The following is a 10,911-nucleotide window of genomic DNA, read 5'->3' as shown; positions in this document are numbered from 1 at the left end:
TGTGAGCTCCAGATTTCATCATCAGGTAACACAGGACTGTGCACCCCCCAGAACCAACCAGGGAAGTGCTCTACCTACAACCCCTTGCAATCTCCCCACTCCTGCCATCACAGGATTGTTATGAAGTTTGCATGACCTCACAAATGAGAAAGAATTTACTTATGGCACAATCCAAAAACAAATTTTATTATTCGCTCTCTGAGCTGCTACAAGAGGGGAGGTGAGGATGGGGAAATACTGACAGCAGATTTCACAGTTATCACTGGCACAAAGAGCAAGCTCAAGGACACAACATAAGGCTGTCGGCCAAATGGGATAAAGGAGGATTTTGGAGAAAACTGTCATTTAAGCTGAAACAATCTACAAGGGAGGTTCTGCTCATAGGTCCTTGGACTATGTCTTGCCTTTCATCTCCAACTCATCTAAGATGTTATAGGTAGGAGGAGGGAGGGAGGATAATCCAACTGGGTACTTTTGATTTGTGAGCAAAAGCAATCTAATATCCCCCAAGTGTTCCTAACCATCTAAGAACTAAAAGGAGTTTGGTTGCCTGTATGAGTCAGGTGGATCCCGCTGGAAGGCCAAAAGTTGCCACCAAGGTCCCCATGGAAACTCATGACATGTTAGGTAGCAGAGTTCTCATCCTCAGAGAGGCCAAACACAACTCAGTTCAGCAGCTAAGAAATGCTCTGGTTACACATCATTTTCTGTGCCCAAGATCTCCTCTGACAATATGCCAGCAAGCTAGAATGGCCCAACAAACTTTGGCTAAATTAATTCTCCAGTTTCTCGGCCATTCCATCTGGAGTCCCTTTTCTAGAAGGGAAGAACCAGTTTTTTAAGTGAGTTCATTACCTTTATCAAGACTAGCCTAAGACTTGTTCAATTTCCTTCCAGACTTGGAAGATTTGGGGAAAATAAATCACCTGACCTTGACCCTTTCTCAAGTGGTCTGGCCACCCAGTTTTCATTTGGCTTCGGGAAGGCATGAAGCTGGCCACAGTGTAGTTACAGCTGAAAGCTTCAGGCAATTAGTGTTGGCAAAGAAAGACAACTCAAAGAGAACATATGTGGCCAGTCTGGCTTATAAAGACCCTGTCACATCAATGGGAAATCAAGGAAATTGCATTGGAATATACTTTGTAAGCAAAAAGAGGAAGGTGACGTGGTGGTTTCTAAGGAAGAAGGGCTTGCGGGTAGTGAGACAGGGTACTGGGGAGCAGGGCAGTGTCTATCCCTGAACACTGACAATGTCATTTACTGCTCTGGGGATTCACTGAACACATTTGAAAGCTCCTGCCGCAGGCCTAGGTGGCAAAAAAAAAAAAAAGGTGCACAATTTGGGGGAAGGACAGGCACTGCTCGAGTCAGTACACTTTGGGGACAGAAACACAAAAGCATGATGAGATCTCTGGACCTATCAGATTCACAGTCAAAAATCATGAGCAGGGCAGGAATATAGAAATCCACTTCTTCAAAGCGAAGTTTAATAAAAGAAGAAATCCGTGTTCGTCTCTGGCATCTGGCTCTCTGAAAAAGAGAAGCAACATGATAGGAAGAAGCTGTCTCTGGAACCCCAAGAGCCCAAGGCTGGATCCTTGGCCTTACCACTGCCTAGTTGCTATGTGTCCTCAGGCAAGTGACTTAGCTGCTCTTGAGCTCCACTTTTTCTTTTCTTTTCTTTTCTTTTCTTTTCTTTTCTTTCTTTCTCTTTCTTTCTTTCTTTCTTTCTCTTTCTTTCTTTCTTTCTCTTTCTTTCTTTCTTTCTCTTTCTTTCTTTCTCTTTCTTTCTTTCTCTTTCTTTCTTTCTTTCTTCTTTCTCTCTTTCTCTCTCTCTTTCTCTCTCTCTTTCTTCTTTCTTTCTTTCTTTCTTTCTTTCTTTCTTTCTTTCTTTCTTTCTTTCTTTCTTTCTTTCTTTCTTTCTTTCTTTCTTTCTTTCTTTCTTTCTTTCTTTCTTTCTTCTTTCTTTTTTTGGTTTTTGGGTCACACCTGGCAGTGCTCAGGGGTTACTCCTGGCTCCATGCTCAGAAATCACTCCTGGCAGGCACAGGGGACCATGTGAGATGCCAGGATTCGAACCACCATCCTTCTGCATGAAAGGCAAACGCCCTCTTTCCATGCTATCTCTCGGGCCCCTCTTTTCTTTTTTTTTAATGGTTTTTGGGCCACACTCAGGGGCACTCAGGGGTTACTCCTGGCTTTGCACTCAGAAATTGCCCCCTGGCAGGCTGGGAGATGATATGGGATGCCCAGAGTCAAACCAGGTCCCTCCCAGATCTGCTAAATGCAAGGCAAATGCCCTACCACTGTGCTATCTCTCTAGTCCCATGGTTAAGAAATAATCGCTCCTGGCATGCTCGGGGAACCATATGGGATACCAGGAATTGAACCAGGGTCTGTTCTATTTTGGCCGCATGCAAGGCAAATGCCCTACTGCTGTGGTACCTCTCTTGTCCCTGGTAAAAGAAATTCTAATGACAAAAACATTTATAGAAATTAAGGTCTTTTCAGTGACAGGAAGTCCTGATTTTTAAGCTACAAAATGCTACAAAAGTTTGGTCTCAGGACACAAAGTGGCACTTTCAGGGCCAAAGCAATAGTACAAAGAGAGACTTGGGTTCAATCTCTGGCACCTCATATGGTTCTCTGAGCTCCTCCAGGAGTGATTCCTGAGCACCACCAGGAAGAAGCCCTCAGAACCACGGGATATGGCCTCCTAATCCCCCCTAAACAAAAAACAGGACATTCTTAAATGTGGACTAAAATACTTACTTTCATCTGCATAGTCAGTAGATACAGGTCCGCAAACTGGGGAGAAATAGATCTTCTTATCTAGCAATAGAGAAGAAAAATATAATTGAGAGACGGATCAATAGTACAGAGAGTAGAGAGCACTTGCTTCACATATGGCCAATCCAGGTTCAACCCCCAGCACCCCATATGGTCCCTCAAGCCTGCCATGGGTGATCCCTTAGTAGAGCCAGAAGTAAGCACTGAACACTGCTGGGTATGGCCCCAAAACACCTCCCCCAACCAAAAAATAATACATGATTGGAAAGGAAATCCCCGAAGCTGAGTTGATATGGCAGAACAGCTAAAGGACACCAACTCATGCACTGCTCAGTTTAGAAAGCTGTTTTACTCATCTCACCAAATGCTACCAAAGAAAAGCTTGTCTCTGTGTGTGTATGTGAGAGATAAAAGTGAAAGTAGCTTTAGTTAGATAAATGAGAAAGTTGCAAGCTCAAGAGAAAACGCGGGCTACTCCAAAGAAAGCTAAGTATGTATCTCAGGTTGAACTCAAGGCAAATCCAAAATGGAAAATGAGCCCAGGAAAATTGTGTGTGTGTGTGAATGTGCACATTACGGGGCCACTCTCAGTGATAGTCAGGGTAACTCCTGCGTTGCACTCAGGAATCACTCAGTGCTCAAGTAAGCACATGGTTTTCGAGGAATTGAACCTGGGTCGGCCTCATTCAAGGAAAGCACTTTGCTTGCCCTACTATTGCTGTTTCCCCTGCGGTCCTATGAGCCTTTATGTTCTCACTTTACAGTCAATATTTTGGATTAGGGATATGGAAGGCATTGGGGGTGGGAATGTTGCACTGGTGAAGGAGGGGGTGCTCTTTTTATGCCCAAAACCCAGCTACAAACATGTTTGTCATCATGGTACCTAAATAAAGATATTATTAAAAAAAAATAGAGCTCATAACTTCCTAAAGAACTTTGGTACATCAGTTGCCAATAAATAGGATGGATGCTAGCACTTGGCAGAGTTTGATTTTGCAGCATGACGACATTAGTGATAAACCTTTAATTTGAGGGTTTGTCTAGAGGTTTCTAGACTAGAAGATTGTCTACTTTGTAGCCTTCCCGAGACACCAACTATAGTAGATGCTCACCAAATAGTGGCTGAGTTGGATTCAGATCATATTGAGAGGTTCTGTTTGGGATGTGATGACTTGAGGCATCTGTGTTACACCCAACTGTCGAGACAGCACAGTTCTGCGTGAATCCACAGGCATCTAAACAAACACACTTAGCATTTCCCTCAGAGTCCAGGGAGAACAGATTTTTGAAAAAGAGTACAAGAGCAAGACATTTTCACAGGTTATTTTGTCCCAGCTAGAACTTTATATGAATTATGGTTTTAAAGTATTTGCCTAGGGACTGGAGTGATAGGGTGCTTGCCTTGTATATGGCTCACTGGGCTCAATGCCTGGAGCATTCCATATGGTGCCCTGAACACAGCCAGTCATGATACCTGAGTTCAGAGCCAGAATACCATTGGATATGGCCCCAAAACAAAACAAATGCCCAATAAAGCTGTGTCTTTATCAGACATCAATAGTGTCTGAACAGGAAGTTGGCTTTCAACGTTAAGCTACAACATAGCACCTGCCTCAGGCACACAATGTCCAAAAGGCAGCTTCCTGCATGTTCTTTTTGGTACAGATGCTAGAACCACAGATAAGCACAGAACCAGAAACTATATAAAATATGGACCCTGAGTACTGAATCCAGGATGTTGAGACTTTGGCCTCATGAAAGTATAAACTATTTTCCATGTGGCTTTCTGGAAGTAGGAGCCCAGGGTATAGACACCAGCACAGCCATTCAGGCCCTCCCAGAAACCAGCTGGCTTTGTAGTCACTGAATTTTAACATGAAGCACATAGTTGCTACAGGGCTGCCCTTATTTTATGCCCAGAGACCTGTCATCCTTGAAAATTGGCAACCTGTTTGAAGACAGTATTTGAGCCTACAGATATATCCTAGATTTCTGTTTACAACCGCACTTGGGACTGGAAAGACAGTACCCAATCTGGGAGGTCACTTATCTGGACCTGGGCTTAATTCCTAGCATCCCATATTGTCCTCCAAGCAATACCAGGAGTAATTCCTGTGTGTCAGGAGTAAGCCTTGAGCATTGGCAAGTGTGGCCCCAAAACCAAGAAAAATGCTGAAAATTTCGCAACTTTACTCTTAGGTGGCTTCCAGAGGTAAATGGGGGAAACCTTATGATTTTAGCTAGCTGTGCTTGTGTTTCTAGGGTGTATTTAAGTCAACAGACTAGGACAAGAGATAGCTCAAGGGGCTGAGCATAGGCTTGACATATAGGTTACCCAAATTCAATCCCTGGCTCTACAGGGTACCCTCCACCTTCCTCCACCAAGTCCCAGTAGGAGCAGACTCTATGGAAGGACTCTTTGGGAAGAGCCAGGTGCAAGACCCAAGCACAGTTAGGAATGGCCCCCAAAACCAAAAAGAAGCAGCTTAGAGTGACCATTCTGAGTCAAGCCCATGGCTGCTATCTATAGCCACTCATGCACTATCAGTGATATTTGAGAGAAATAGAAGAGTAAAGTAGAATATTCCAGCCCCCCAAAGCCTTGCAAGCCAAGTAATAGCAATTAATCTTGGCACCTCATGGCAATTGAACTCCCCAGTGCAACCCATCAGAAGCTAGTGGGCAGGTAGCTGAGGGCATTTGCTTACACTGAGAAGAGCTGGAGTCAGGAGGCAAGTTAAAGAGCAATTCTGAGCTTTCAGCCGGTTCAGCCGAGAAGCCGTCATCCCAGGAGACCTGTTGCTGAGGAAGGGTGAGGCATCGCTCTTGCTGCTGGAGAAAATTTAAGAGGGACTCATATTTCTCTTCTGGCTGCGGCTCTGGGTCAGGGACCAGGGACTCGGGGACAGAGAAGGCAGAAGGATAACTGAGCTCATAGGAGCTGGAGCAGGGAAGGTCGGGGGGCTGCCACAACTGGTCAGGCTGCTGGTCAGGCTGTGCCAACGGGCTACTGGTGGTGGTTATCGGATATGGATCCACTGGAGCGGGGTCAAATTCATCCAAGCTGCAGCTGGCACCTGCATTCTCAAAGCTGGCTTCCGGGTGGGGCTTGGTCCATGAAGAAGAGAAACGCCATTGGTTTGGAGCCAACTCCAACTCTAAGATGGAAAGAAGTCAAAGACTTGTTAGGAACTGTCTTCAAAACCCAAGGAGTGCGAGGGCTGGAGAGATAGCACAGCGGTAAGGTGTTTTCCTGCACTCAGCCAACCTGAGATGGACCTGGATTTGATTCCCAGCATCCCATATGGTCCCTGCCAGGAGTGATTTCTGAAAACAGAGCACTGCGGTGTGGTCCAAAACCAAAAGTCAACAAAACAAAACAAAATCCAAGGAGCTTAAATTTGTTCCTGACTGATAGAGTTTCCTTTGGAGAGGGAGGAGTTTGGTTCATGCAAAGTGGTGTATGAGGGACCATATGCTACACCAGGGACTAATCCACATTGGCTACATGCCAGGCAACTTAACCCCTGAACCAACTCTCAAGCTCCTGGTACCTTGATCAGGGAACCGTGCAGCACTGGGGTCCAAATCCAGGGCTGCCACATGTCAAATATGCCAACTCCCTGGCTCCTCATCTAAGGGTTTATTTTTTTTTTGGGGGGGGGAGGCAAAATTCTGTGGTGTTCAGGGCTTACTTCTGACTCTGCATTCACTCCTGGAAAACCTGGGGGAGTGTGAGTTGCCAAGGATCAAACCTGGGTCAGCTGTGTTCTCCCCTCCCATAAGTTTAAGGCCTATTTTCCCCCTTTAAAATATGACAGATATCTTCCCCCAGCAAAGAAAAGACAATACCTGCCAGGGCCAGAGAGACAGTGCAGAAGGCAAGGCACTTGCCTTGCATGTGGCTGTGGTGGGCAACACTCGTGTGTGTGTGTGTGTGTGTGTGTGTGTGTCCTGTTTTATTGCTCCAGCCTTGATCTATCATCCTTTTAAAAGTACATTGAAGCTTTCAGAATTATCAACTCATGAAGCTGTGTTTATTCTCAACAAGGGGAGTAGATAAAGTTCTGGAACGAAGGCCACCCCCAGATTCTTCAGGTCCAGGTCTAACCTATATGTTTGAGCACCAGAGTTCTTTGTTTTGTTTGTGGGGGGTGGTGGGCCACCTAACAGTGCTCAGGGCAGATTCCTGATTCTTTGCTCAAGGACCACTCAGGACAGGGCTCAGGTGTTCATATTGGATGCCAAAGATTGAATTTGGAGGGTGGAGTGATAGTATAGAGCGTAATATTTTTGCCTTGCACAGGGTCAACCTGCTTTCCATCCCCAGCATCCCTGAGAACTGCCAGGAGTGATCCTGGAGCACAGTTAAGTGTAGCTAAAAACAAACAAACAAAAAAAATCAAACCCAGGTAGGTTACATTCAAGGCAAGTGCCTTCATCCTTGTTCTATCTCTCCAGGTTGGGTATGTTCCAGGGATAGAATCAACAGCTAAAAGACTCAGTCCCTGATGCCCCTGAATTCAAGCTAGAGGGTGGGAGGTAAGAAAGGCACCTGCATGACAACAGGTCCAGTGGGGACTTCTGCTGAGAAGAAAAGCCAAATAGGGCAAGAAGAAAGTGTAGGATGTTTCTAGAATGGAAATGTAGGTTCCAGAGGCTAGTGTGAAGAGGGAATATTCCGATGGATGGAACTTTACATGAAGGGGAAGCTATGCAGTGAGTTAGGAGAAGAGTATTTCAGGAAGAGAGAAAGGGAGAGAGAGAGAGAGAAAGAGAGAGAGAGAGAGAGAGCAAGTGCAAAGGGCCTGGGGCAGGCCTGCGCTTGGCATGGGAACACAGATAGTTCATAAGCTGGAGTGGAAGGACTTGGGTAGGATGTGATACCAGAAATATAAGAAAGAGGGATCCCGAAGTAACGATGCCCCAGTAAGACTGTGCATCTGGATTTTGGCTGGGGAGGTGGCTCAACAGGAGAGGAACAGTTGTCTCTCAGGTGCCAGGCTCTGGCTGGGTTCATTCGCTTGTACTGCATGGCCCTCAGAATGCCACTAGGTGGCCCCCAGCACTAAGAACAATGCAAAGGACTTTGGTCAGATTACAAGATGGACAGACAGCAAGGCAGTGGTAGGGTCTAGAGACAAGAGGGATGAGGTGAGCGTTCAAGTGGAGAAGGGACCCAAGGGGAGCCAGGGTAGTGACAGAAAGACCCAAGAAGGGGTCACTGCCACAATTCAGGGGGAGATAGTGGCTTCTGGGAATCCAGCGAGAGCAACAGAAGTGGAAATTGGCATCATATCCTGAGTGGAGAGGGAAGGTAGAATTTACTGAATTTTCAATAGGGCTGGCCAGGGGCTATGAAATAGAAAGGAATTGAGCCTGGAGGGATAGTACAGCTAGTACAGTGGGGGAGAGCATTTACCTTGCAAGTGGCAGACCTGGGTTCTGGTGACCAGGTTAAGAGATATAGCACAAGGGATAAGGCACTTGTGTTTTATATTGCCAACCCCAGTATTGTCACGAAAACCCCATATCATCCCTTGAATACAAACAGGATTGACTAATAAGCACAGAGCCCAGAAATAGTCCCCAAGAGTGACCCAAATCCCTCAGCTCTCCCTCCTCAAATTAAAAAGGTGAGTAGAAGTCAATTGAACTCTGAGTAACTGACTGCTGGGTCATTAGGCACTAGGGCCCCTCAATACTTTTAGCAGCCCCAAGAATATTAAACCTGCTTTTGTGTCACATCCAGTAGTGCTGAGAACTTATTCGAGACAGGCTCAAGGAATCATACAGAGGAGTTCCAAGGATCAAAGCCAGGCCAGTCACATGCAAGGCAAGTGCCCTCCTCACTCTAAAATCTCTCACTACCTATGGTTTCCCCAACCCCACCAGTACCTTCAAGAGTGATCCTAGAGTATAGAGATAAGAGTCAACCTAAGCACTGCCAGATGTGTTCCCAAAACAAAGAAATAAAAATAGAGGCCAGAGAGCTAGAACAGTAGGTAAAAGCTCTTGCCTTCTTGTGGATCAACCTGAGTGTGATCCCCACATCCCATATGGTACCCCTTGCACCTCCAGGCTTGATTCCTGAGTGCAGAGCCAGAAGGGAAGAAGGAAAGAAGGGAGGGAGGTAGGGAGGGATAAAGGGAGGGAGGAATAGAGAAGGTGGGAAGGAAAGAACAAAAGCAAGAAAAAGAGAGGAGAGAAGGAAAGAGGAAGTAAAGAAGCAAGAAAAAATAGAAAAGAACAAAAGAAAGCAAACAAAGAAAAAGCGAGAAAGAGGGAGAGAAAAGAAAGAAAGAAAGAAAGAAAGAAAGGAAGGAAGGGAGGGAGAGGAAGGTAGAAAGAAAGCCATAAAGGAAAGAAAGACAAAGAGGGAGGGAGGAGGAAGAAAAGAAGAAAAATAAAGAGAGGGGAAAGAAGGAAGAAAGCAAGGAGGAAAGAAAGAAAGAAAGAAAGAAAGAAAGAAAGAAAGACAGAAAGAAAGAAAGAAAGAAAGAACGAAAGAAAGAAAGAAAAGAGAAAGAAAGAAAGAAAAAGAAGAAAAGAAAGAAAAAGAAGAAAGAAAGAAAGAGAAATGAGAGAAAGGGAAAGAGAAAAAGAAAGAAAAATGAAAGGGAGGGAGAGGAAGAAAGAAAGGAAGGAAAGAGAGAAAGAAAGAGGGAGGGAGGAAGGAAGAAGGAAAGAAGAAAGAAAAAGAAAGAGGGAGGAGGAAAGAAGGAAGAAAGCAAGGAAGAAAAAGAGAAAGAAAAAAGAGGGAAAGAAAGAAAGAAAATGAGAGAAAGGGAAAGAAAAATGAAAGGGAGGGAGAGGAAGAAAGGAAGGAGAGAAAGAAAGAGGGAGGAAGGAAGAAGGAAAGAAAGAAAAAGAAAGGGAGGAGGAAAGAAGGAAAAAGGCAAGGAAAAAAGAGAGAAAAAAGAGAAAGAAAGGAAAGAAAGGAGAAGAAAGAAAGAAAGAAAGAAAGAAAGAAAGAAAGAAAGAAAGAAAGAAAGAAAGAAAGAAAAGAAAGAAAGAAGAAAGAAAGAAAGAAAGAAAGAAAGAAAGAAAGAAAGAAAGAAGAAAGAAAGAAGAGAAAGAAAGAAAGAAAGAAAAGAAAGAAGAAAGAAAAAAGAAAGAAAGAAAGAAAGAAAGAAAGAGAAACAGATACACTAATAGCAAAGAACCTGGAAATAATACTAATAAATGAGGACAGCAAACAGTTGGAGGATTCTATTGAATGAGAAGTCATGAATTCAACCTGTCACAGAATTCAAAAGCTAATGCAATGGGCCAGCAATTAGATCAAAGAACATCTTTTGATTTCTACTACTACTTTTACTTCTACTCAGTGTCTTATCACTAGATCTTGTGACTTGCCTTGGGCAAAAACACAAATTCAGCACCACCTCCAGGGCTTTCTCTAACTCTGGGGAAGTGACAACCCCCTCGGGCATGCTCACCTTTGGTCAGGATCACGTCTTCCTGGCGCTGGCTCGAGGGGCTCAGTTTCTGCAGGCTATTGACACTGAGCCCCAGGGCTCTGGAAAAGTGCTCATCCACTTCTTTGCTAATGTCCCCCTGGAAGTAAGTGAAGATCACACAACGGGTAATTCCTCGGTCTTGACAGGGTACTGGGTCTGGAGAGCCCCGCTGCTCACTTCCTCCATGGCACAACTGCAGAGACACAAGCAAGAGGTTACCAGCCCTGGGTGCTGGGCAGGGCGCTTGCTCCCTGCCTGACCAGGATTCAAGGGAAACAGGCAGGACCCCAGGGCCCCCCACCGGGTAATGCAGAAGAAGGCTACTTCCAGCTCTGCCAATTCAAGGCCTCAAACTCAGGCAGGCCCCCTGAATTCAGATGTCTCCCCAGTACAAAGCGCTGCGCTCCATGCCCTTGAGCTATTTCTCTAGCAAGGAGCGGCAAGAAATGATGGACTCAGGGTTCAGTAGTTCCTGCCTTGAAGGGTGGGGGGCAAGGGAACACTGCTCTATGTGGAGATCCTGGTAGTCCCCATACCCATAGCCTTATCTACATATGATGGTAGCTGAGAGCACCCCATAGCCCCCGACTTAACATCTTAGAAACTAGAGATCACAATAAGACACTGGCCAGGCTTGTAAGAGGGATGGTGTGTGTGA

The 10,911-nt window shown here is 45.2% G+C and overlaps 1 protein-coding gene across 1 annotated transcript; it reads right to left on the bottom strand.

The window, feature by feature from the left end:
• Window positions 1-206: 206 nt before the first annotated feature.
• Window positions 207-10,439, bottom strand: VGLL1 (vestigial like family member 1). The gene is given in 7 exon segments (XM_049766943.1): window positions 207-299; window positions 1,375-1,530; window positions 2,446-2,471; window positions 2,773-2,832; window positions 5,499-5,948; window positions 10,233-10,385; window positions 10,388-10,439. Coding segments are annotated over 7 exon segments (990 nt in total).
• Between the last annotated feature and the right edge of the window lie 472 nt (window positions 10,440-10,911).

Source organism: Suncus etruscus, chromosome X, assembly GCF_024139225.1.
Source record: "Suncus etruscus isolate mSunEtr1 chromosome X, mSunEtr1.pri.cur, whole genome shotgun sequence".
Classification (NCBI taxonomy): domain Eukaryota; kingdom Metazoa; phylum Chordata; class Mammalia; order Eulipotyphla; family Soricidae; genus Suncus; species Suncus etruscus.
Note: the sequence above shows the minus strand (reverse complement) of the source record. Positions and strands in the feature narration are given on the sequence as shown.